Here is a 27,345-nt window from a genome sequence, read left to right on the forward strand (position 1 = left end):
TCACAGGGATTGCCAGCGTCTCCCCTTCTGAGCTCCTCATCTAATCTACATCTAAACAATGCTTGCTTGATTTTTTTTTTCTTACAGCACTTGTATAAGGCCTTTAATCTCTAAATGCAAAGCATTGCTATTAAAATATTTGTGCATGACTTTCAGGCTGGACAGAGTCGATATGGATCAGGGATGGGGGTGGGGACCAGAGGCCTTTCCAAGGCCTGCTTCAAACTCAACTCACAGACAATTGCTGTGTAGCAAATAGTACACGGTTAGCAGTGTCTACCGCCTGGGCACAATCACAGCTACCATCAAGCTCTTTGGTACCACTCTGGCCTTTCGGCATCATCCAACTCCTTTCCTGTTCTGGTACCTTCATTGATGTTAAAGCTCATTATTTTCCCTTCTGGTCTTATCGGGACTAGTTGAGTCTAGCAAGAAACTAAAGAGGAAAGATGTCGTTTGGTCATGATTATTCTTTATGGCCATCACTTAAAGGATCACGTTGGTAAGGTGAGAGTAATCACTCCCTTTCCGTAAACCCCGTTCATTTCCTCACCTCCTACCATTCGATTGCATGGGGCTTCTAGACCCTCATCTGGCGTGCCATATCAGGGCCTTCCATCTGTGAGTAATGACATGCGCATGTTGAGAATTACTGTTGTTTTCTAATAGGTAGATGCAACCATATTACTCCAAAAAGGGAGCATTAAATTGAGATGCATCGGAATGAAGATTAAACTCAAACATTGTTTCTCTTTAGGGATTATTAATTGACACATCTCTTATAAAATATTCACAAAAGCATCATTAAAAAATGTCATTTAAAATGAAAAATACAGCACTGACCTAGATATAGACCTACCTAATGAATGTTAGCACTAGAATCTTTTTCTTTTTTTGAAGAAAACATGTGTATTGAGTTCAGAAGCTTCCTTCTTTGTGCTACGCAAGAACTTACTGTAAATAAGAATCTCAAGGTCATGCCCACAGCTAAACTTTTTAAGCTGGGTTCTTAAAATTAACGTATACATGCTCTTGAAAGGCATATATTTTGTTCGCTATCAAATCACAGAAATTTAAAGCATCATAAATATTTGAAAGCCTGGGAAGATGTGGAATTTTGTTTGTTTTGCTTGTGGATAACAAAGAGAAAGTAAAATTTATTTCAATGGATGCTTTGTAGAAAATAAAAATAAACCCAAAAACCAGAGAGACACATAAACTAGGAAACAGATATCATTAATTTATGAACCTTTATTAATCTTAAATATTAGTAGTAGATGAACTCTGTTCATAGATGAATTGTCCTATGGTCAATGTGTTTTACTATGAATTTGGAAGTTGCATTGGTTATTTATCTCATCACTGTAACGAAATGCTGACAGAACCAACTTAAGGATTGATTTGGCCTTGAGGATGAAGTTCTTTACTGCCATGCATATGGGATGTGATCAGCAGCGACTGCAGGCTGTGGCAGAGGCTGCTTCTCACACCTGGGTAGCTGAGGGGGCAGAGACAGACAGAAAGCGAGGTCTGGATAGAAACCTCAGGGCCCCTTCTCCAGCAGCCGGCTTCCTTCAGCCGGACTCCACTTCCCAAAAGTCCCCCAACCTCTCAGAGCAGTGCCACCAGCTGAGAACCAAATGTTCAAGCACAAGCCTGCAGGAAACATATTCACACCCAAACTCTGACAAATGTATTGGCTCTTTCCATTTCTTTTTACAGTGTCACTAGCGTATTAGGGGTTTAGATGCTTAAATTTCATTTTGACTCTTTTCAAATAATTGAAACACAGACACAGGAAGAGTTGCTATTTTAAAAGATTTACTTGTTTATTTTATACGAGTACACTGTAGCTGTCTTCAGACCACCAGTAGAGGACATCGGATCCCATTATAGATGGTTGGAGAATTGAGCTCAGGACCTCTGGAAGAATAGTCGGTGCTCTTAACCGCTGAGCCATCATCTTCTCAGCCCCAGGCCTTGCTTTTTGAATATGCCTGTCCCTATAATGTCTGCTTGATATGGAAGCACTCATATCCATCTAGCAAAAATAACCAAGCAAAGTACAGAAGAAAGCTCCCCAGAACTAGATTTTTAATGAACTTCATGCCTTTATTCTGCAACACAGAGGGCCCTATCTTTCCTCTCCTGCTCTATTTACCTCACTAACTTTTGTATCTGGTCTCCCACCTCTTTGAGTTCTGAGCTTCCAATCCTAATCAGCAATTCCCACTATTATTTTTTTTCTATTTCATTAAACTAGTTTCCTTGATTGAAGCAGCAGCTCTTCATGTTATGGCTTCTTTCTAATAAACATCGTTTTGTAGATGCTAAGAAATCTCAAGCTGTCCGGAAGCATAAGGCCTCAGAGTCATTCCTTGAAAATTACACATTAAACTCAAAGGTACAGTCGGAAACATTTGAAACACTTGGGCCTTCACCAAGGCATAAGTGGGCTTCACATTTAAATCTGCAAATGTATTAAAACAACAGACATGAGTTGGAGACATACTATGTCCATACTATGGACCAAGAGTCTGATCTATACTGGAACTACAGGAAAGCAGATTAAACTCTAAATCTGTAGCACTATATCTAGTTATAACTTGGTCTGTCTATCGATAGTGTCACCTTTACTCATATTTTTCTCCTTGAGTCCGAAATTCCAATAATTTGACTCTTTCATGGATAATTGGTTTGTCCTTACTACTTAACAGAAATCCTGGCCTTCTTAACATTTCAAATAAATCAATATCATAGATGGTGCCAAAACTCAAGAGGAGTTTTGATTACCTTTAAACAGGAGTGTAGATTTTCAGTTCTTATTCAAGGAAAATTCACTTTGGTCGTCCAACAACTTCATACAGGTCTCTTCACCTCCGAGAGATCTGCCACGCAGACAACTGTGTTTCATCTCTCACTCTGTTTCTCCAGTGAGAGTCTACCCCGCCAGCTACCAGCTTCTCTAGAACCCTGCACTCCAGAGGCCCACTCTGACCCTGAGGAAACATTCTCCCAAGCCTTGACTATGGGTGCTGAGCGGGGGTAGCTAAGCAAGGGTCTCCAGTGAGTCGTAGACTTTCCTCTTACAACAAAGCAAAACAAACAAAACAAAACAAAAACACTTGGTAAGAAACACAAACCCAAACCACAGAAAAGTATTACTTCACACCTACGGAAATGTCCATAATAAAGAAGTGGAAAATGGGGTCAGGCTCGGTGGCACTCACCTTTCCTCTCATCACTCCAGCATTTGAGAGGCAGAGACAGGCAGATCTTTGTGAGTTCGAGGCCAGCCTGGTCTAGTGAGTTCCAAGACAGCCAGAGATATGTAGAGAGACACGCTGTCAAGAAATGGGAATGTGGAATAGTACAAACACTGGAAAATAATTTAGCAATGCCTCAAAAGCATAAAGATAAGGTTACCATAAGGTTTTAAAAAGAAAAAAAAAAAGCCTTATCCTGGATGCAACCCACAAGAGAAATAAAAGTATATGATCCCACAGATGGTTTCACATCAATATCCACAGTAGCATTATTCAGAGGCAAAACATAGAAGCAACCAAACTGCTCCCCAAGTGATGTATACGTGCACAGAATGTGGCATGGATATACAGCACAGTATTGCTTGGCAATAAAAAAGGAACAGGGATGAATCTTAAAAACATATACTAAGTAGAAAATGCCATAAACAAAATTCCAGACAGTGTCAGATTCCATTTATATACAATGTCCAGAATAGGAAAATGGAGAGATAGAAAGTAAATTAGTCCTTGTCAGAGGCTCGAGAGATTGGGCAATGATTGTTAAGGGATGTTGATGGGTGTTTTTTGTTTTGTTTTGTTTGTTTTTTGAGCAACTAAAAGTATTTCAAAGTTGAGTGTAGTAATGATTGCACAAATCTGCATATACTCTAAAAGCTAGGCCTCTATAAGACAGGCCAGAAGCTGTGGGAATGGCAGGGAGAACAGGGGATTCTCAGAAACAGTCAGAGTGGGAGATGGAGCACACTCCCAGCCTCGTGTGTGCCAAGTCTTGTGGGAAGGCTGTGGGACAGAGGAGGTGGAGTGGCCTTGTGGTCATATTAGTACAGCACGGGTGACAGTGGGTTCCCTGAAGGATTGGGGAAGCCCCTGGAAGTCAGCTGACGATCAGTCTGCTGATGAGTCTGCTGTAGATTAAGGACATTTCCTTCTCGAGTGAGCACTGAAATTCCTATTGGCCCTACAAACATCACCATCACTCCAGCTCTTCTACCTCCTTCTCCCCTTCCTCCTCCCTTCTTCCTCCCTCCCTCCTCCTCCCCCTCCTCCCCTTTATACATGAAACTATTGAATTGTCTAAAAAGAGAGACAGAGCATTTGAAGAAATAGATAGCTACCTAGATTTATTTTTTGTTAAAATTATCTTCATCTAGGAGCCTGATGTAGCTATCTCCTGAGAGGCCTTGCCAGAGCCTTACACATACAGAGGTGGATGCTCGAAGCCAACCATTGGTCTGAGCACGGAGTCCCCAATGGAGGAGTTAGAGAAATGACTGAAGGAGCTGAAGGGGTTTGAAACCCATAGGAAGAACAACAATACCAACCAAACAGACCCCCGGAGCTCCCAGGGACTAAACCACCAACCAAGGAGTAAACATGGCTCCAGCTGCATATGTAGCAGAGGATGGCCTTGTCAGGCATCAATGGGAGGAGAGATTTTTAGACCTATGAAGGTTCTATAGATGCCTGAGTGTAGGGGAATCAAGGGCTGGGAGGCGAAAGTGGGTGGGTCAGTGGAGGAACACCCTCATAGAAGTAGGGGCTGGGTTTCCAGGAGGGGGGCAAACCAGGAAAGGGGATAACATTTGAAGTGTAAATAAAGAAAATATCATACACACATACATATATATGTGTATGTATATATAAAATCTTCATCTGTTTTAAACAAAATTAACTTGTAAGGATGTCTAGTTGAAAATAAAATCTATATATGGTAGGGAATTTGGTCTTTATGAATCATAATAAATCACAAAAAGTATTTTCTTCACATTTTAAGTTTTCCAGGTGAAACCACAGATTTATTTTTCTGTTCATGTATTGATCTACCACATCTTTTCTCAGACACCTTACTGAGAGAGTTTATGTGGCCTCATAACAGCAATGAGCAAGTAAATTTGGATTTTTCCCTCTCTCCACCCTCCAAACAGTGCATTAGGCCTATATTTTCAGAATCATTAAAGAAAAAGGGTTTGTGACCTAAATACTAAGAATTAGTCATGGACACAGTAGAAATTCAAAAGATAATTGCCAGTCTTCTATTTCATACTAATTGTTCTCAGATTGCCAAGTGATTTATCATAAGAATTAAACTTACATGCCAAATTTTGTTCTGTCCCTAGAAATATCTCCATGACAACAAAAAGCAACTCCTAATTCTTGTAAGCATTGCTTCGGGAGTATTTTGAGGATTTTAGTGGTTACTCAATTATTTAGGATTCTGGCAATGAGAGAAAGGGAGGGATTAATGATAGAAAAAGTATTCTTGGCATTTCCTTACAGTGGATGCTCCTGCAGAGAAAAGGCTAATGATCAACGGAAAGGGTATTTGCATCTGTGGTAAGGTCTCTGCTCAACACTATAAAGACTAAGATTCGCCCCCCTCTTTCCTTTGTCTCCCTTCCTTCTCCTGCGGTCTGTCCACTTTTCATAGCGGACAGCACCCATTCTAGTCCAGCAGCTTTTTCATGTGGGCCTTCAGTACTCACTTAAACAGAGAGGCCTTCGCCTTAGGCACACTTAACTCCTGCCGCCAAGGTTACTGAAACAAGGAGTCACTGGCAAGGAAATGCATTGTGAAAGCTGTTCTAGCTTCAACTCCCCAGTGCTCTTTGACTTTATATTGGTACTCACTCCAGGGCTCCGAGAGCCAAGCAGCTGGGTGTTTAAGAAGGAATCAAATACTCAGATTTGGGCATTAAATAAAGTCACTGGGAAACCTGACTCTTTCACTCTCCAGCTCAATTCTCCCTCTGATTTTATTGAGAGTAAAAGCAGCATCTATCTTCCAGAATAACTGTGACCTCTTCTTGAAGCACTGAGCATAGTGTCTGGCTCGGTTACCTATGATGAAAGTATCTATCTGTATGGTGTCTCCCGCTGAAAAATCATGAGAAGGCAAAAAACAAATCAACCCACCCAAGCCCAGGGATGCAACGAGCTTCTTTTTAAAAACAAAAGGAAGGGTTAATCATTCCTAGGAAGCACATATAATCAGATATGTGATAAAGTCAGAGATAACAGTCTAGTAATTAAGAAGGGATTGCTTATTATAGATTCGAGAAATTCTAAACCGAGCAAGAAGGTTATATATAGAATTGCCATAAGGCTCAGCAACCAGTCCTGACATATCACGTGACAGCAGTCTAAGGAAAAGGAAACATAGCCTTTCAGAGGGTTCTGGGAGATGATCACTGTCATGTAATAGGTCTGAGGAGATGAGAAGAAACCAGAAAGACAGGTGCAGCATGCAAATATGCAAGAGTTGATCCATAATCATCAAAGAGGTGAAAGTCACAGAAAACTGAGTATTAAGATAAGCTGATATGTCTTAGTTTGGGTTTTATTACTGCAACGAAACACCATGACCAAAAAGCAAGCAGGGGTGGGAAGGGTTTATTTAGCTTTTACACTTCCATATCTGTTCATCATCTAAGGAAGTCAGGACAGGAACTCAAATAGGGCAGGAACCTGGAGGCTTTAGCTGATGGAGAGGCCATGGAGGAATGCTGCTTATTGGCTTGCTTCCCATGACTTGCTCAGCCTGCTTTCTTATAGAAGCCCAGGAGGAGAACCACCCACAATGGGTGTGGCCCTCTCCCCTCAGTAACTAATTAAAGAGGTGTCTTACAGCCAGATTTTATGGAAACGTTTTCTCGGTTTAGTTTCTCTACTTTTAGATAATTCTAGTTTGTGTTGTCAAGTTGACCTAAGACTAGCCAGCATACTGATGTTTGTCTTGGTTTTGACTTGTGCATGAGAAAGGATTTGTTTTTTATTATTATTATTATTACTATTAATTATTATTACTATGGATTTTGTTTTGGGTTTTTTGTTCTTTTTTGCTTGTTTATTTGTTTGTTTGGTTAGTGGGTTGATTGATTTTTGGGGGTTTGTTTGTTTGTTTGGCTGGGTTTTTTTGGTTTTCTAGATCTTTATTTTCAAAGTGAAGTCGTGGGCTGGAGAACGACAGAGAATGGGAGGAGCTAAGCACCAGAAGAGGTTTAAGATTGCAAAACTGAATAGCTGAAATCCAGGTGCTGTGCTACAGGGGTTTGGGATCTTCAGCATCTGGTAGGGGAGTAGGCCAAGAAAGGAGGTTGGGGACTAGAAATTAAACTCTTCTTCATTTTGCCCACAAAGGTCACTATTGGGCCCTAAATATAAGAAATAACAGTAAGTTCCATCCTGCCCACATGACCCTTGAACCAGTATTTAACTTCTGTGTAAATATAACCCCCTGATTAATGGAGGTGTTTTGAAAGTGTTGACTGTGCGGAGGAGAAGCAAGCTGTCATAATGTTAAACCTTTACGGCTCAGTGAGCACTTGCTTAGTTTTTTCTATTAACAGCTCATCCCATGAGAACAAAGTAAGCACTGGGAAATCTTCCTAAATTGTTTCAGGCTACTTGACTTCTTTATTGTGTTGAAGAAGAAAACGAAATGACCATTTTCCCCAGAAGATGTTCATTTTGTGTGTATTTGAGGCCAAAGCACTTAATCTCCACTTCTGTTTTGTGAATGAGAAAACTCTGGCCAAGGGAGTGGTTTGGTTTTGTTCTTTTTGTTTGTTTGTTTGTTTGTTTGTTTGTTTGTTTGTTTGTATTCTAATCTCAGGGTCCCCATCATTGTCCAGAGGTTTCATATAACAAACCAGTGCATTTTGAAATTACAACTTATAAAAGTTTCTTGGAAGTGTCAGGCAGTTTCTCAGTAGATCTGAAGCCCAGTGCTGAATCAACCTCTTACTCCACACTCCCTGTGTGCAAACTGATGACCTACTTAAGAGACCCTCTGAGCATGCCCAAACCCTCCTAAAATCTGCAATCAGCTAATATAACAGTTCTGATCTAGTCTCCTCAGTTGATCTGTCTAAATTTCCACTGTCACTTGATTCTAGAAACAGGAAGGGGGAATTGAATTGCTGGAGAATATCCCTAATGCCAAATACCTGGAAGCGAGCATATCACCATTTATCTGAACACATCCTTCAGGCATTGTTAAAGCCCCAGGCCTTATTTTTAAAGCCAGGACAAAAGGTAGTTTATTTGTAATAAGTTAAAACCTACTTTTATTCCTTTTCTTTTATTGGACATTTTCTATATTTACATTTTAAATGTTATCCCCTTTCCCAGTTTCTCCTCCGGAAACCCCCTATTCCATCCCCCTTACCCCTGCTTCTATGAGCGTGCTCACCCACCCACCTACTCCCACCTCCCCTCCTTCTTATTCCCCTATACTGGGGCATCAAGCCTTCATAGGACCAAGGGCCTCTCCTCTCACTGATGTCCCACAAGGCCATGCTCTGCTACATATTCGGCTGGAGCCATGGGTCCCTCCGTGTGTACTCCTTGGTTGGTGGTTTAGTTCCTGGTAGCTATGGGGGTAATGATTGGTTGATGTTCTTCCTATGGGGTTGCAAACCCCTTCTGCTCCTTCAATCCTTTCTCTAACTCCTCAATTGGGGACCCGGCGCTCAGTCCAATGGTTGGATGCAAGCATCCCCCTCTGTATTTGTCAGGCTCTGGCAGAGCCTCTCAGGAGACAGCTATATCAGGCTCCTGTCAGCAAGCACTTCTTAACATCCACAATATTGTCTGGGTTTGGTGACTGTATATCGGATGGATCCCCAGGTTTACTTTGTAAAAGTAATAGTATATCATGAGACAGTGGTGTGTGTGTGTGTGTGTGTGTGTGTGTAACATTCAGTTCAAATAGTCAGAGTCTATTTTGACCTCAGAAGATCCATAAATACAGTTTAAGAGTAGCAAAGCTGGAGTCAGCCCCAGGTTTCCAGACTCCCTCATGCTCTACATTTGGAGAAACTGCCCCATGGGGAGGGTTAAAAGGACAGATTAAGCCAGGTGTGGTGGCGCACGCCTTTAATCCCAGCACTCGGGAGGCAGAGGCAGGTAGATTTCTGAGTTTGAGGCCAGCCTGGTCTACAAAGTGAGTGCCAGGACAGCCAGGGCTATGCAGAGAAACCCCGTCTCGGAAAAAAAAAGGCAGATTAGAGAATAATCCGGGAATGATGGAGCCCATGTGGTGTCTTCCTCCTGGGAGAGTTTTGGATCCTTCTTCCCCACGCACTTGTAAGGATCGGTCTGAATGTGCTGCCTGATTGATTGGAAGATCTCTTCCCCTAGCTTTGCTGAGGCCATAGGCAAAACATGAGGGTCTGGACAAATTGGCTTCAAGGCAGGAGATGCAAGATGTTGCGTTGGTTTCTAACAGGATGCACTGTGGGTCTTCAGTTGGAACAGTAGTGCACTCTTCCTGTGTTTGTAATAAGTCTATTGGAATGAGGGTGGTTTCTTCTGCTCCTCAGGTGGTGCTCTCTCGAACAGCACACCTCACTCCTCATGTGAACTTCCTCCTGGACTCCCATCCTGTATCTCCAGAAGTTATTGTTGAGCATCCATCAAATCAAAATGGCTATACATTGGTTGTCACAGGAAAGAAGGTAAGGCCTGCTTTCATGGGAATTTCCACGGATGAGGTTGTTCTTGGATGGATAATGTGTGGTGGTGTTTACATTCCCCATCTCTGAGACTTAGACTCATGCCTCCTCCATTTAGTTCTTTCTGGAGACTTGAAGAGAGCTTCTGAAGTAGAATTATCTACTAGTCAAAGAGCACTAGGCCTGAGGTGGCCTTCTTTAGAATGTGCATGGCTCCTCAGGCCTGTTTCTCAGTAAAACAAACAAACAAACAGGGATATGAATTACAATCCTAGCAGCAGAACCCCAGAGCAAGCAGATGATAAATCCTGGAGACACACACTGGAATGTGACACCAGCCTGTAATTCCTTTCGGGGGGGGGGGGGGGAGCTCACAGAACTGTGTCAGCCTTCCAAGGAGCGGGCATCTCAGGTGCACACTATACCTGCCAGTGTTACCGTTTTATCATGTGTGTGCCAAGGGTAGAAGGAGGAGTTTGGCATTTTAAAGATCACTTAAAGCCATCGTTTTGGAATTTTTCACATAGATGCTACTCAATTAGATGCCGTGAACTGATACTCATACGAGACTTTTACAAGCTCAGTTTTTCAAAACCCTTCTAGAAGCCCTTTCTTTCTCTTCTCTTTGCAGATCACCAAGATTCCATTGAATGGCCTGGGCTGTGGACATTTCCAATCCTGCAGTCAGTGCCTCTCTGCCCCTTACTTTATACAGTGTGGCTGGTGCCACAATCAATGTGTGCGTTTTGATGAATGCCCCAGCGGTACATGGACTCAAGAGATCTGTCTGCCGGCGGTTTATAAGGTAGGAATACCTGCCATCTAGTATGAGTATTTTTTGGTAAACGCAAATTCCAATAATGAAAAAGAATGCAAAAATCAATGTATTCATCTACGTGGGGGACATCAGCCCAAGTCGCCCCTCCCCTCTGTCTTAGCTTTGTCTTTAAGATAGCATTTAAGACACCCTCTCATTCTGCATCTGAAGTGCTTGCTTCATGCTCCCTAGGTCCTCTCTAGCGTGCTTGCTCTCCCTTAGGTCCATGTGTGTAACTCGGTGAGGTCAGAGATGACCAGTACTGCTCCCCAGTTCAGATCTATTCCCTCTGGAGTCACCCACACTCATTCCGCACTGCCTGCTCTAGACTGGGTGCCCCAACTGAAGCTTCCAGCTCCACAGAGATAGGTGTCACACTCATGGCGTATGTGGATCCCCCAAGCTGAGCCATGTGGACTGATGAGCCTCAACATAAAGGTTGGTTTCCAGGTTCATCTGTGGGTACCTTTAACTCTAATCTCAATGTCCTTGATCACGAAATGATGACACAGAGAATAGTTATACTGGCATCTACACTTCATAACGTATGGCTTTATTCACTCTGAAAATACTTACTGATCGTACGGCAAGACATGCGGCCTGCTGTTGAAGAACCTAACTCCTGGCAGAGATGGCAACCTTGGCAATGCAGCCATACTGCATACAAAGTGGTGCTTCATTTCTATAAAGTTTGGTTTGACACTATGAAATCTGAGGTCGTTTCTTAAAACGCCTTGGTCCCCGCGTATTTTGCTTGAAAAAGATTTTCCAAGTGAAGACCCAGTGTTAAGTTTTCTGTCTACATGTAGAATACTTTTGAAAACAGTACCTGTGAAAGATTCAAGTTAAAGGGCCGGGTCACCTGGTGCACTCCAAGGAGACAAAGTAGCAGAGTAGAAACCAGACTGGAGTGCATGGCTGCTTCCATTTAGTTACGGTTTAGAGGAAGATTTGCAGTGGGTAACTGGGCTTTCGGGAAAATCATTTTCTGCTAGGTGTGACACAGTTGCCAAGCCTTGGCTTGGTCAGTGACAGAATGAACTGCAAGCAGTAGGAAAGTAGCTCCAGGTCTGTAGCATGTTGTTCAGTCTTCTTCTAAAACTCACATGCAACTGAGTACTTTATTAAACAAACAGCCTTGGCAGGCAGTTTCAGATGCCAGAAACTTGTACTCTTTACTGTCTGCGACAACTATACTGAGTGTGTGTGTGAGTGTGTGAGTGAGAGTGTGTGTGTGTGTGTGTGTGTGTGTATGAGTGTGCGCGAGTGCACAGGTTCACACAATTAAACCACAACGGTTTCTTTTAAAAACTACCCACATTACTGTTTACAAAATCAGGCTGGTAAACTGACTAGAAGGAGCACATCATCTTGACCCTTGTGCCTCTCTTTATTAATCATCAGAGTCTTGTTAAAATAGCTGACAACAGAGCAAATAGCTTAGAGTTTTCCAGAGCAACGTAGTTTTGCATACAAGCCTTCCTCTTCTCTCATCTTTCAAAAGTCCAGCCATCTGCAGTTGGTGACTTTTAAAGGTTTCAGTGTATCATGCACACATCGATGAGGTGTAGGTTTTATGGCAGAAGAAAAGTAGCAACCGCACAGCTGAGTCTACAAACCCACACACCCACTCCCCTCTGTCCATAGCTGTTAGGAAGATTTCATGCCATACTAGACCGTGACATTGGGCATTCTTACTGAAAAAAAAAAAAAGGATAAATTGTCCCTCTTTCTTTTTCTGCCTTCAACTCTACATGCACAAATTCAGCCAATGTATAGAATTTCACTTTCTGATACATACTGCTCAAGGTACATGCTATTCAGTAGCTGAGCTCCTTTGCCGTTTCAGATATGAGTGATTTCGGGATTTTAAACCCAATACATTGTTTCAAATGTGTCCTCTGACCTCCTACTTCAAGAGCAATGAGGAATGTTCAGAAAAGGAGGCGTATTTTCACAGTATAGTCTGAATGTATCGGGGTGGGATCATCTTCATACAGATAATCTTCTGAAGACCGTCTCAGAGACACAATTGAACTGCATCATTATCAGAATCCCAGACACAGAACAACAGCAGACCAGGCAGGACATTGCCAGCAGCATATTTGTGACTTTATTTTTCCTGTTAAATCAGAGAGTGGCTTCACTGGTAAATGTTAATAGTTGATTTTTTTTATGCTTTCTCGTATTTTATTTTTATGGGGTGCACTAACATTATCCTAACATCTTGATGGAATGAGCCCAGCAGTAATGTGATCTTTCACCTGTGAAAGGATAGGAACTACTTTGTGGTGGTATCCTCCCCAGCCAGACAGGTGGGGGACCCGGCTTCTGTCTGTGGCTCAGTGCAGGACACTCATTTCCTGCCTGGAGAATTTCTCTGCACTTCAGGATAACTCCGAGTTTGCCAGCCCATTGTTGGGGCTATACAAGGGTGTGTGGTCTACAACAGCTTCCTTCCTTTTCCCCTGGAAGAGGGACAGTTCCTTCATAAGCTACTGGGACAGCATTCAGCTCAGAGAATGCTAAACAGAGCGAACCTTTCTAACTCAGGGCAGGGGCAGGGAGGGGGGTAGTGCAGGTTTTATAGCCACTTGTCACAGTTGTTACTTGTCACTAGTAGTCACAGCTACTAGACAATGCTGTCTTTCTCAGTGATTGCCAACTCTCTTTGCCATTTCATTGGAAGCAGTGATGACGTGTGCTGAGTGACAGGCTTCAGTTCTGACATGGAACAGGGGAAGGGCTGGAGGCAGGAGCTGGCCCACATTGACTTGGGCAGCTGTTTTGGAAGGGGGGACCTCCTTACAGTGAGCAGCAGCTGGGCATCAGCCTTGGCCTGAAGAGTCCTGAGGAGTGATTGTCTCTTCTGTCCTGCTGGTCTGCCAATATCATAATAAACAGATTTTCCCCCTAGCAGTTCGCATTTGACTAGACATAGATGAGGTGAGTTTTCATGAAAGGCACAACTGTGTAATGGATTTTTATGGGTAAAAAGGCGATTATAAAAGCATTAAGCTGAGACTTTAGAGGGGCTTGGCAACAAGGGTGAGTTAAGACATCGGTTTGTAATTATTTGCTTAGGAAGGATGGGAATGTTTGCAAATTTGAGTTCTCCTGAAAGTTCTTCTTTCCTGTAAGAGTGGTGCAGGCCAGGCTTTTAGTAAGTACCTCAGCTGGTTCTGAGTTGCCCTGAGCTCCACACTTCTTTTTCCCACCATTGTACTTTACAGTACAATTTACAATATGTTCCCCCCCAAAAGAGCATTTCCTCTCTCAATTGTCACACGGCTCCCTGGGAGGAGCTTATTTTTAACTTGGAAATGTGTTTTGCCTAAATAATTTTAGCCTCGGAACAGTCTTCAAAAATGCCTCGTGTTATGGTATGTGATGGCTGCCACTGTGTTAGAGTAACTCCGGGGGTCACTTTTAACACACCGAAATGAGCCTATTATCCACTGAGGATAAACATCTCTCATTTTCAAAATGAGAGAAAATAATGTCAATAAGTAGAATTAGAAAAATTACTGCAATACTGATTTGAGGATCTCTCAGTTTAGATTTTTGCCAGTAGAAATAGCATATGGTGGGCTGGAGAGATGGCTCAGCGGTGAAGAACACCAGCTGCTCTTCCAGAGGTCCTGAGTTCAGTTCCCAGCAACCACATGGTAGCTTACAGTTATCTATAGTGAGTTCTGATGCCCTCTTCTTGCATACAGGTATACATGCAGATAGAGCACTCATATACAGAGAGTAAATAAATCTTTAAAAAGGATAGTGTGTTGTTTGTACTAAATATTACATAATTTCATGTAGGTTCTGGATCAAAGTTTCACCATATTTTAAAAGCAACTAAAATTCTAATTAAGAATTACAAATTGGTAGACATTAATTACTTTATTCTGAGACTCGGAGAGATGCTCAACAGAGCCCCTGCGTTTAGCGCCCAGTACCCACGTTACAGCTGTAATGCCAGGATCGGGGGAGCAAATGCCCTCTTCCAGCTTCCATAGTCAGTGTGTTCACATGCACAAACCCACACACAGGAACACACGCATGTGAATTTTTCAGAATAAAAATAAACATTAAAAAGTAGTACATAGTTTGTTTGGCTTCCACACTATGAAAGATAATCATATTCTGTTGGGTTTACCGTTGTAGGTGTTCCCCACCAGCGCGCCCCTTGAAGGAGGAACAGTGTTGACCATATGTGGCTGGGACTTTGGATTCAGGAAGAATAATAAATTTGATTTAAGGAAAACCAAAGTTCTGCTTGGCAACGAGAGCTGTACCTTGACCTTAAGCGAGAGCACGACAAATACGTAAGGAGCATGGTAACTTTGCTGGGCTGGCCTTGGAAGCTAGGCTGGATTCTTTAACTTGGTTTTCTAAAAAAGAGAAGAACAATTGTTCAACATGCTCATCCAGGAATTCACAAGGGTCTTGACCTGTCATAGCATTTGAAGATGTGTTTGGTTTTCTTCTTGTAATCTTACTTTATTAACAGACAAGGAGAAAGACAAAGGTGACATGGCTTAGAACAATTCAACATCCACGAGTTGTTTTTAGACTTGTTCACTTGATTTAATCTTTATACGGAGTTAGAGTTTAGTATTTTCATTTATTACTGTGGCTTAGAGTGTTTGGCAAGCATCTATGGGTGCAGTTGCACATGTTGTATTGCGTGTGAAAGTCAAAAGACAACTTCAGGGATTCGGTTACCCCCTTCCAAAGTAGGTTCCAGGGCTCAAATTCAGACCATTAGTCATGTGTGGTAACTGCTCTTCCATCCTGCTAGGCCAGCATCTAGGAGATTTGAAACTACTAAAGTAAAAACTCTGCAGAAATTGCCTGTTCAATATGAAAGAATGGACCTTTCCCTTCAGACTTCAAACACTGCCCCAAAGGTCTCTCATGAACATCAATAAACAGCTGTCTGTCTGTCCTCTGTTCATGATTCACCTGCTAGTCCTTGGAACAATGGTGACGCCATCAATCAAATCGAACAGTTTTAAGACTTTTTAGATGAACTTATTTTCAGGTCATATTCATTGGTACCCTGCCATCTGGGCATCCCCCAAATCTTCGGAGGAGTCAGTTCCATTCTTGCCTAACATTAAAAGAGCTGGGGTACAGCCTACCTGAGCTAAGCCAGAGACCAGAGCTGCTGCTCTCTGATCAAGACCTTATTCTCCTATATTCTTCATATCCCTTCTACAATCCCTAGATGCCACAGTAACCAGGTAGCCCAGAGATTATTTGTTATAGTGCAGGAGCAACAACCAAAGTTTTAACAGTTGAATCATTGTGGTTGAATCTGTTCTATAAAGTAAATATATCTAGCCAGGCGTGGTGGCGCATGCCTTTAATCCCAGCACTCAGGAGGCAGAGGCAGGCGGATTTCTGAGTTCGAGGCCAGCCTGATCTACAAAGTGAGTTCCAAGACAGCCAGGGCTATACAGAGAAATCCTGTCTCAAAAACACCAAAAAAAAAAAGTAAATATATCTAATATAGATTTCATTCAGAGACATCATAGAAGACCTTAATATAGTAACCAAAACCAGTTAATATCAAGCTTGCTAGGCCAAAGACAAAAGCAAGTTCACTCTAGAAACATTCCTTGTTCTCTCAAACTCTTAATTATTACGAAGTGAATTAAGATCTATAAAGAAAAAGACAATTCATTAACTCTTTTTAGAAGTAACTTATTTAAAAAACAAATTATATTTAAACTATATATACATATATACATACATATATATATATATACATATATACATACATACATATATATATATATATATATATATATATATATATAAACTATATAAGATTACTGATTAAAATGCTACCATTGGTAGCTAAGGAGATGCCGTGGTTGCTAATGTGCTTGTCAATCAAGTATAAGGACCGAAGTTCAATACCCCACACCCAAATTAAAGGTTGAGTGTGGTGATGCTCCTTAGTAATCTAGCACTGGAGAGTCAGATGCGGGAAGACCCCTGGAGCTTTCTGGCCAGCCACTCTAGCCTAATCAGCGACCTCCAGGTCCCAGAGAGAGAGCTCATCTCAAAACCAAGTAGATAGCCCCTGAGAAATAACACCCAAGGTTGGTTTCTGGCTTCTATATGCATACTTGTGCCCCCAACATGACACAGCCATAATAATTCTATGGAAGAAAACTGTTACAGTTGCATTAGCCTTTAAGTGGTTTAAATAAATTTATGACAACAACAGTCATAGAAATAGAGTTGTTGGCATAAACTGATAAAGAGCTGGCTTATTCATAGCTGGAATACTGATTGCTTCATAGGCTGCTGACATAGCAGCCATGATGTTACATGTACCAAGCAACCAAGCGCATAACTTTACAGGTTAGGTTAGCATACACTTCTTAGCTGGTGAGTTTGCATGGGTGACATGAAGCTTCCTACAACAGTCGATATAAAGTTTGGCATAAGTAAGTATTCGAAAAATAGAATTACGTGATGTTTCAGCCTTCATGCTTCCATGAAACTGAGCTTGCTATTTGGAGTCATGAGCTCACAATTTGGGGTTTAATATCCCATCACAACAAGCAGCCAAACCAGAAAATCAGAAAATGCCTGTGGATTTGAAACATATTAAGCTCTGCCTTTTTTTTTTCAGGTTGAAATGCACAGTTGGTCCCGCGATGAGTGAGCACTTCAATGTGTCTGTAATTATCTCAAACAGTCGAGAGACGACGCAATACAGTGCATTCTCCTATGTAGTAAGTTCAAGCAGGGCTTTTCTTCATGACCTAGGACATTTGGCTTTTCTGTCATCTGCTTAAAGGATGCAAGTAACCAGTCCCTCTTTGGTTTTGCTGCCCATTCAGGATCCTGTAATAACAAGCATTTCTCCGAGGTACGGCCCTCAGGCTGGAGGCACCTTACTCACTCTTACTGGGAAATACCTCAACAGTGGCAATTCTAGACACATTTCAATTGGAGGGAAAACATGTACTTTAAAAAGGTATTGTAAATATTGTTGTTTATTAATATCTGTGTTTAATACTTGCCCAGCCAAGCTCTTTTGCGTTTGTGCGGAGCACAATATAGATGTTTTCCGTGATTCTCTCCCACTAATGATTCTCTCTGTCCAAAATCCATCTGCTTCCTTTTGCTAATTTTTCTATCCTTCCCTTTTTACTGATTAATCCCCATTCTGAGTTTTGACTTGCTACCCACTCCTTTATTTTGGTGAGTCTTATCTGAGCTATACGGTGAACTTAAAGCTCTGGTCATTGGTAGTACATCAAAATGAGCATTTCTATCAAGATTCAAATATAAAGAAGATATGTGGTGGGACAAAATGGGTGAGGTTAGGTTTGAAAGGTAGTTCTGTTTCTCCTTCTTAGAGTTGAAGGAGCTAAGTTTATTCAAGTACCAAATGTACTTTGAAGCTTGCTTGAACCACCAAATGTTTTGAAGTCACGGATGGCCTTTCAACAAGGCTAAGCGTGGGATCTAGTTGGATGTAAACAAGCTACAGTGGGGAGAGCTTTTCTCCTAGGCCACCTCTGGAAATTCCACTGAGTTACATTTTTTTGACTTACAGATGTAATTTTGGAATATGTATATCACTAATAACTAATATCTGCTCTTTATTCTTTTCCTTCCTTTCTTTCTGGTCTTTTGTGTCTGTTTGCTGCTCAGTGTATCAGATAGTATTCTTGAATGCTACACCCCAGCCCAAACTACCTCTGATGAGTTTCCTGTGAAATTGAAGATTGACTTGGCTAACCGAGAGACCAGCAGCTTCAGTTACCGGGAAGACCCCGTTGTCTATGAAATCCACCCGACCAAATCTTTTATTAGGTAAGTAAAAGCTTCTGGTGGGTAGAAGAAAAGCAAAAGCAGAAGGATCATTTGGCTGAGGAACACCCAAGGGCTATCACATTTTTAATCCCTCATTTATTTAAACGCTGCTGTGTTTCTTTTGAAGGCACCTTTCCAATTTAGTGGGAAATTGTATTCCAGTCCTTGGGACAGTCTGACTTTATCGATGTTACTTCCTGTCAAGAGCAGTTCTTCCTATTATACATTTCCTGTTATGCTTTCAACACCTAGATAAAAACAGTTCAACCTGGTGCCATGGTATAGATGCATCTATGTCATATATAGTGTCTCCATCTGTGTCAGTTCCATACTGAGCTGCAGGTCGCCTTTCCCCTCTCCTCTTGTTGCATTTTGCGATCCCTTTACACATACGTATTTCTTCCCTGCACCAGACTCTGTTTTAGTCAGCATCTATAGAGCCTCTCTCCCACCTTTGCTCGTTCTATCAGTCCACCAACAATAGTCACTAGCATTTTTCTTCTCCACATTTAGTCGGTAAAAATTCAGCCATTTCTACAGCTAATGAAATGTAATTTTCTTTAAATATTCTCGAATTTCCAAAGAAGAGTTAACCCTGAACTCTCATTCAATCCTAGCGAGTCCTCTAACATCATAAGAGTATAGTAAGGATAAAGCTGAGTGTATAAGACTGAACCTCTGCACAGCTGGTAGGAACGCTCTGAATATTCCTGTTTTCTATTTTGTTTTACCAGTGGTGGAAGCACAATAACGGGTATTGGGAAGACCCTGAACTCGGTTAGCCTCCCAAAGCTGGTAATAGATGTGCATGAAGTGGGTGTGAACTACACAGTGGTAAGTCTTAGAGTGGTCATTCTGCCTATGCTGCCAAGCTTTTAGGGCACAAGGACATTTTGGCTTTGTCTAGTAACCTGCAGCAGAGGTCAAATGGTACTTTTATTCAGTGGTAGAATCTTGGCCTGACATGGTAAACATACATACATATACACACATGTTTATACACCAATGAAGCAGTTTTCAGACTTTTTGATATATATACAAACTTGTCACAAGCAAAGGGTCATGTGGGAAAAGGACTCACAACTGAGAAAGTGCCTCCATCAGACTGGCCTGCAAGCAAGTCTCTGGGACCATTTTTTATTATTATTGATGTTGGAAGGACCAGTCCACTCTGAGTTCTAGGTCCTCTAGGGAGGGATAGCAAAGGTAGTTTAGCATGAGCCTGGAGACTAAGCCAGTGTACAGAATTCCTCTATGGTCTTCCCTGCAGTTCCTCTTTCCATACTCCTTCCTTGGGTTCCTGTCCTGAGGTTCCTCGGTGATGGAGTGTGGTTGGGTTCCTGTCCTGAGGTTCCTCGGTGATGGAGTGTGGTTGGGTTCCTGTCCTGAGGTTCCTCGGTGATGGAGTGTGGTTGGGTTCCTGTCCTGAGGTTCCTCGGTGATGGAGTGTGGTTGGGTTCCTGTCCTGAGGTTCCTCGGTGATGGAGTGTGGTTGGGTTCCTGTCCTGAGGTTCCTCGGTGATGGAGTGTGGTTGGGTTCCTGTCCTGAGGTTCCTCGGTGATGGAGTGTGGTTGGGTTCCTGTCCTGAGGTTCCTCGGTGATGGAGTGTGGTTGGGTTCCTGTCCTGAGGTTCCTCGGTGATGGAGTGTGGTTGGGTTCCTGTCCTGAGGTTCCTCGGTGATGGAGTGTGGTTGGGTTCCTGTCCTGAGGTTCCTCGGTGATGGAGTGTGGTTGGGTTCCTGTCCTGAGGTTCCTCGGTGATGGAGTGTGGTTGGGTTCCTGTCCTGAGGTTCCTCGGTGATGGAGTGTGGTTGGGTTCCTGTCCTGAGGTTCCTCGGTGATGGAGTGTGGTTGGGTTCCTGTCCTGAGGTTCCTCGGTGATGGAGTGTGGTTGGGTTCCTGTCCTGAGGTTCCTCGGTGATGGAGTGTGGTTGGGTTCCTGTCCTGAGGTTCCTCGGTGATGGAGTGTGGTTGGGTTCCTGTCCTGAGGTTCCTCGGTGATGGAGTGTGGTTTGAGAGTTGTGAGATGAGTTAGACCCTCTTCTCCCACGTTGATCTTGACCCTGGAGCTTTGTCACAGCAGTGCAAACCTAATCAGCACACCCCGCAATGAGTTTCTCAAGTGAAAGAAATAGGATAGACATTTTTATGAATGAGGTGCATAAATACTATTTTTAATCATAATTATGTATTTTTCTTTTCTTTAAACCTATTCTACATGATGCCAATAAGCCAGATAGGACTAAATTATGCACACAAAAGCATTATATGTATAGATATTATAGATAGATGTATTTCTTGTAACACATACATAATCAAAGACGATTTTGACTAATGAAATTAAGAAATGTTCAACAATTACACACCCCTTGATTAAAGTAATAATATAAAGCACAGCACCCGCTCCACTTGCTGTGTCCCTCAAACTATGGATCAAAACCTTTTCCTTGCACTTCCTTACCTCGGTCCTTGTCTCTTTATTATCATACAGGGGATGATAATAAAATACTATTATCAAGTATTTCAATGGTATTTTTCATTTCTCTACATTTTTTTATTTGAAAGCACAACCATAATTTAACCTTAACAGAGATGGATCCATCTGTAGCTGTAACAGTTTTACATTAGGCCTAGCATGGGAGTCAGTAATAACAGCATCTGGAAGATGGAGACAGAAGGATCAAGAGTGTAGGGTTGGCCTCCTCCACCTAGCAAGTTCCAGTCCAGACTAGGGCTAAATAGACCATTTCAAAAACAAAACGAAACAAACAAACACCAATAATCTAAGTCTAAACCTCAGAATGGTGAATGTCTTGTTATAGAATTTTTCTGCTGTGAAATACCACACATCAGTTGGACACATGCACTCAACCTGAAGTAAAGGCTCTAAGTTCGATTGGGCAAGTGGTAGATTGAATTATAGCACTTTCTTTGAAATTCCCCCATCCAATATTTCACAAGGACTAAAGCCACTCTGGTCCTTAATTACAGAAAGCAATTTGGGACTAAAAATGTCAAGCCGAATCACCAAACACTAAGGTCATCTCAAACGAGATTCCTCTTGACCCTCTCAGTCATCCACATTGCATCACCTCTAACAAGTGTTATTAGATTCTTATCATATTTCCAAGAGAAGATGCTCCAGGGAGTCACAGCATGAAGTTAAGGACCTTAAAGCCAATCCCCATACATGGCCACAAACAAAGTTAGAATACCACCGTTATTAATTTAGGAGCCGTCACTTCTCCACAACCAAGATACGATTTTACTTTAACCAAATAAAAATAGCAGTAACCCTCTTTGGTGTTGGCATGTGACTTTTTAAAGTTGGGTCTAAGAAATGATTCATTTACTGAAGACCAAGCCTCCATTATTACGATAATGGCTGAGCTTGCTTTCATCTCCCTTACCCAAAGATGACATATTAAATGCTTGCTTGAAGCCTTCAGTGTCAGATATAAAAGAGGCATACCCTAGAAAAGACTCAAAAAGTGGTAGAAGATTTTTAAAAAGTCCTAATGGTCTATACATCTGGAAGTACAAACTCCTCTTGTTTGAGTTAAAAATGCAGCATACTGTAACTCTATGCATTAGTACTGGACTGGAGTGAGAAATTTAAGGGATTTTCTACTATTTACTTTTTCATTATTCCTTAATTTACTGTCATTTCTAAACTCTTCCCCATTCCCTGTGGCTTATAGAGTTTAAAGTTGATTAAGATGAATTGAAAGCATTTATTATTTAACAAATAAAAACTCATGGTCTGATCCAACCACAATATTTTTTTAATTCCAGTAAACTCAGTGCATTAAAATGTAGAAATAATTAATTTAACACAATGTAGATTAATGTGTTAATGTGCGCTATGTCCCAATTATTTTGTGGTTCCTAGGTTCTTATTATTATACAGAGAATTATTATGGTAGCAGTGAAATCTTTCATTTCCGCTTTACAAGATCATAGGAATAAATAGCTCTCAGTGCTATGACATTATATTTGATATAAAACTAAATATTGCAATATATTTTATCCATATAGTATCTCTGTTTTATCTGATTCCAACATACATTTTTAAATACAGTCTGTTTTAACATTATTAAGAAGAAAATATCACACAGTAAATTCTGTGCTTTTTATGTATATCCTGAGGCCTTTTGCTATTGTGAGCATAAGTAATTGTTTTATCTCCAACTATACTTGTCAAAGAAAAGGAAATCTAAGGGATGTTGTTGCCTGTTTGTCTTTTCCTTGGGGGAGAAACACAGCCCTTTGACTTTAAATATACCACTTTGTGTGGCTGGTTTTAGTCAAGTACAATCAAGAGGAAACTGCATTTTCCAAAATTCCATAAATCAGAATTTCAAAGAGGAAGATTTGAAATGAGAGATGAAAGGATATAAAATAATAACAGCAGAGCCTTTGTTGCACGGACAGCATTATTTAGAGGTGCTACAGAGCCAAACAGAAGCAAAGCCAAGAGCCGTGATGATAGTGAACATTGATGTTTAATGCCTTGGTAACTCCCTACTCCATCCGTTAGATGTGTGACCAGACTGAATGAAGTATGTTTTCCAAGTTCAATGTCTTTGTCTAAAAATGGAGCCGGGCAGGTGGACACTGAGTTCGAAACCACTCCAGTAGACAAAGTGAGTTCCAAGACAGCAAGCTCCAGAACAACAAGGACTATACAATGAAACCCTGTCCCCACCCCTTAAAAAACAGACAACAGGACACCTTCCTGTAGGAATATAGTGACCATTAGATGAGACTGACTTTATCTTTTGGAACTAACCCTTACCAGTAAACACACTAATAGAGTGCATGGACATCGTCAGCTGTGGTGCTAACCACATGGAACTTTCTAAGTTATAAACCATATCATGAAACATCTTTAAATCTTATTTGCTAGGTGAGGGAACTGAGTTTCTGTGTGATGCCTTTACCTCAGTTCTTAAAACTTAAAAGTGGGATATGAATCAAAAGTTTCTAAGTTCTCAAGGTCCAGCCCCTCTTGGCCCATAGCTGCTTTACAAAATGAGGAAGCCGTTCCAACCAGGAAAGTGCCTTGTTGATCTAAGGAAAATCACATGATGGAGGGAAGAGCCAACTGCCACTACATCATCGTAACTTATTCGCAGCATGTGAAGCTCGGTTGTTTGGAAATTTTTCCCTCCATTGTGTTTCCCAAAAATGTGTTCCTCGACGTTAGGAAGTTAAATGCAGAACATGTGTAACAACTGATGTGTTTTGAGTTGATTCTGTAGTTATGAAATAGCTAAGTTGTATAGATGCTGTCCGTGTCCTGCTGACGGTGGGAACTCTGTCTTCTGTAGGCATGTCAGCATCGCTCAAATTCAGAGATCATCTGCTGCACTACTCCTTCACTGAAACAGCTGGGCCTGCAACTCCCCCTGAAGACCAAAGCCTTCTTCCTGTTAGACGGGATTCTTTCCAAACACTTTGATCTCACTTATGTGCATAATCCTGTGTTTGAGCCTTTTGAAAAGCCAGTAATGATCTCAATAGGCAATGAAAATGTAGTGGAAATTAAGGTAAGAGTTGCTTAAATTACTCTCTTAAATGAACTTGAATTGCTCTGTTGGCTTCGCAGCCATGTAAATAGAGTCATTGTATGTGCTCAGTGTATCCTATTCTACATCAGCAAATATCAAAGCTCTGAAAACAAATCTCTTTGGCAGAAACTAAAAGATAAGGGTAGTTATCCATTGCTTTCTAATGAAGCATTTAAGACCCCCTTCCTTGTGTATATGTTAAGAAGTAACAAATGCTGAGCATAAATCTATCAAACAGGCTCCCGCCAATGCTGTCATGATGATGTGATGGCATGCATGCCCTCCTGGGCTTCACCGACACATGCTTATTGAGAGACAAACAGTAAGAGCTGTGATGATAGATGCATTTGTGCAGTTTCGTGTTTCCTTGTAGTTTGTGAAGTTCTGTATCTATGTGTAGCCAGTTGCGGGGGAGGGGCGGGCATGCCATGGCAAATATTTGGAGACAGGAGGTCAATTTTTCAGAGTTAGTTTTTCTTCTTGTACCTTGTTTCTATGTCTCTCTCTATATATTCCTTCTCTCTCCATATATACCTATATATATAGTATAATTATATATTATGGTATATAATATATAAGAAGTAGTATATACATATACTACTTCTTAGAGTATTTCATAGGCATATTTTGTTCATATTCACTCCCCTCTCCTCCCTGTAATTCTTCCCAGATACCTGCCCTCCCCCTTCTCAATTTTATGTCCTCTTTAAAAAAAATAAAATGAAATAACCTACCAAATCCAATTTGCATCTCCCTTACTACATTCATAGACCTGGGCCATCCACTGGAATGTACTTGTAGTTGACTTACCAGAGACCACACCCTTTACAAAACAAAAATCAGCTGTCCTCCAAAATTCCCACACGTCGCAGCAACTCCTTAGCTCGGGGTGGAAGCTCACGTACAGGTTCTGTGCAGACAGCTGTGTGTTCCTGAACGAACAGTTCCGACGTGAACTGTTTGGAATGAACAACCAGCAAGCACGGCTTCACGCTGCTCATCCCCACCCTCTGACTCTTACACTCTTCCTATCCTCACCACCCTTCCCCGCTTCCAAGATATGGTCCCTCAGGCCTGGGGAGGAAAGGGTGATATGGATGCTCCATGCCTGGCTTAGCACTCTGCCAGCACTGATTTTCTGCACTTTGACCAGGTCTGGGTTTATGTTGTAACCACCGAGCAATGCACAAAGTCCCCTGACAAAGTCTGAAAGCTACACTAATCTACAAGCACAGAGATAGGAATTTAGAAGACAGTTTGATTTTATACCTATTTGGCAAAATAATCTCCCCCATGGAACCTGTCAGCTTCCCGGCCATGGGTTCTTGACCACATTACACAGCAAGGCAGAGTCTTATTGTTTGTGCCACTCCAGGCTAGATGGTCCATAAGTTTCTAAGCGGTTCTCTTACCTCTGCCTCCCCGTCATAGGAGTACTGGGATTATAGGTGCACAGCATTCAGTTTTGGACATGGTCTTTGGGTATTCAATTCATCTTATACCCACTGGGCCATTTCATAGGTGTGCTTAAATCTAAGCTGATTTATAAATGGGCCAGGATTACCACCACCTTGGGAATGCATTAGCTTCTAAAACCTACTTAATACATGGTAACGGATCACCTTCCTGCTGCAGATAAAGATCACTAAGAACCAGGCAGAAACAGTAAGGACTCAGATCAGCTGTCTTCTGTTCTTTGAGTCATTTTCACTTCTGATAATAAGAAAGCTAGCAAAATGATCAAGATTTGAGCTTTCCGTAGTCCACTGAAATAGCAAACTAGACATCCCTCACAACCTGTTGTCTGAGACATTGAGAACGTTTTCTCCTGAAAGAACATCGAATGCAAATAAGAGCACACATGAGCAGCAGAGTAGCCCCTGCTCAGGTGTCATGTGGGTGGCATGCGTCATCGCCATCCGAGTGACACTTCCACTGCAATAGTTCTGCTTTTTCAGGGAGATCTTTTTTGTCTCTGAACCAACCCATGCGCACACTCACCCTCACACAGTCACTAACCTCACCATTGCATTTTATACAATAATTAAGTAAACCCAGCATGAAATTAAATGGAAGCCTGCTTCACTGAACAGCATGTTTGCCCCACCAAAGTTCTTTCTTCTGCTTCTTTAATTAGTTTTAAAAGAGAAAGGGTTTTATCACTTCTTTCCTTTCCCCCCCCCAATAAAACTAATCTAGTGTGACCTTTTGCTTTCAACAATAACAGTTTGCTGTTTGAAAGATTCCATTTGTTTTTTCTTGATGAAAACAAAACAAAACGGTTTGTGTGCAAATAGTTTTATGCCACCCCAAACACTATTTCTCTGTTCCTGTGTCTATGATGGACAGATTAGAGATAAGAGGTTCTTTAACCACCCTTACAAACCTGGTATTTGATGGAAAAGAAACTCCTCTCTGTAAACTAAGCAGCCGTTATTCAATGTCCTACAAAGTTGTTGGACCAAGAAAAACATGACTTGACATCACCCTAAGTCTGTTAATAGTATTTCCAACATGGCCCAAGTTCCCTAGAGATGGGCACAAAGCAGTCACCTTTCTTCGCTATATAAAGTTCACTCATTCTCTAACAATCTATAGCACTTGTGTGTCACAAAGCTGTGCTCTAGCAGGGACAGAAAAGTTTAGGGTAATTGTTTTAATGTCCCGATTCACTCCTTTCCCATACACCATTTTCTGTAAGTCTAGGAGGAAATATAAGTGGAAAGTATGTCTTATTGACTGATGCTTTCTCAATTTCTAAAATCCATCACTTTGAACCTTCTGCCTCTCTTGGACACCCAGTAGTGTGTTTTTGTGAAAAGAATTTCTTGTACTTATCCCACTGCCATTCAAACAGGAGTGCAAAGGGTATTTGCCTTCCATTAGTGATAGTGCTATGGTGCTAGAGTGTGACTTGGTTGTGATCTCTCATCGAGCATGCTCAAGACCACAGGCCTAACCAATAATACTACAAAGATAAACCTGTTAGACAAAAAGCAAGTGGGAGCTGGAAAGGTGGGTCAGTGGTGAAGGCTGTATACTGCTCTTGCAGAAAAGCTGAGTTAGGAATTGTCTCCCAGCACCCATGCCAAACCTCACAGTCATCTGTAACTTCAACTCCAGAAAACCCATTGCCTCCTGTGGAGTCAGCTTGTGCACCAAGAAACATGCATGTGTGCATAACAACTAAAGAAGAGGAGGAGGGAGGAGCCAGAGGGGAGTAGGAGGAGACTGGTAGTTAGGAGCCATAGTGCCTGCTTGGAACCCCACTACGGGGAGCTAGGATAGGAAGATAAGGGATTCTAGGCCAGCATGGGCTATCTAGTGAAACAATGTCAGAAAGCAAAGGAAGCAATATCTATGGGAGAAATTATGCTATGAAATTTGTTGT

At 41.7% G+C, this 27,345-nt stretch overlaps 1 protein-coding gene and 1 long non-coding RNA gene across 6 annotated transcripts in view; one reads left to right on the top strand and one right to left on the bottom strand.

Moving 5' to 3' along the window:
• Window positions 1-27,345, top strand: part of Met (met proto-oncogene) — a 110,632-nt gene that overhangs the window by 53,375 nt on the left and 29,912 nt on the right. For 4 of the 5 annotated variants that reach the window (XM_011241043.3, XM_006505002.4, NM_008591.2 and 1 more), the window contains exons 5-12: window positions 9,590-9,724; window positions 10,353-10,526; window positions 14,700-14,860; window positions 17,188-17,290; window positions 17,399-17,535; window positions 18,219-18,380; window positions 19,115-19,214; window positions 23,715-23,933. In XM_011241043.3, coding sequence (XP_011239345.1) covers window positions 9,590-9,724; window positions 10,353-10,526; window positions 14,700-14,860; window positions 17,188-17,290; window positions 17,399-17,535; window positions 18,219-18,380; window positions 19,115-19,214; window positions 23,715-23,933 — 1,191 coding nt within the window. Of the gene's footprint in view, window positions 1-9,589; window positions 9,725-10,352; window positions 10,527-14,699; window positions 14,861-17,187; window positions 17,291-17,398; window positions 17,536-18,218; window positions 18,385-19,114; window positions 19,215-23,714; window positions 23,934-27,345 lie in introns of those variants that run through there. The other variant, XM_030255209.1, reaches the window with a different exon arrangement.
• Window positions 19,681-25,074, bottom strand: Gm52893. Its single transcript, XR_003956408.1, has 2 exons — window positions 24,765-25,074; window positions 19,681-20,498 (listed from the first exon to the last, which is right to left on the bottom strand). It is a non-coding gene; the product is annotated as a predicted gene, 52893 (long non-coding RNA).

The sequence above is a fragment of the Mus musculus genome, chromosome 6 (assembly GCF_000001635.26).
Source record: "Mus musculus strain C57BL/6J chromosome 6, GRCm38.p6 C57BL/6J".
NCBI lineage: Eukaryota > Metazoa > Chordata > Mammalia > Rodentia > Muridae > Mus > Mus musculus.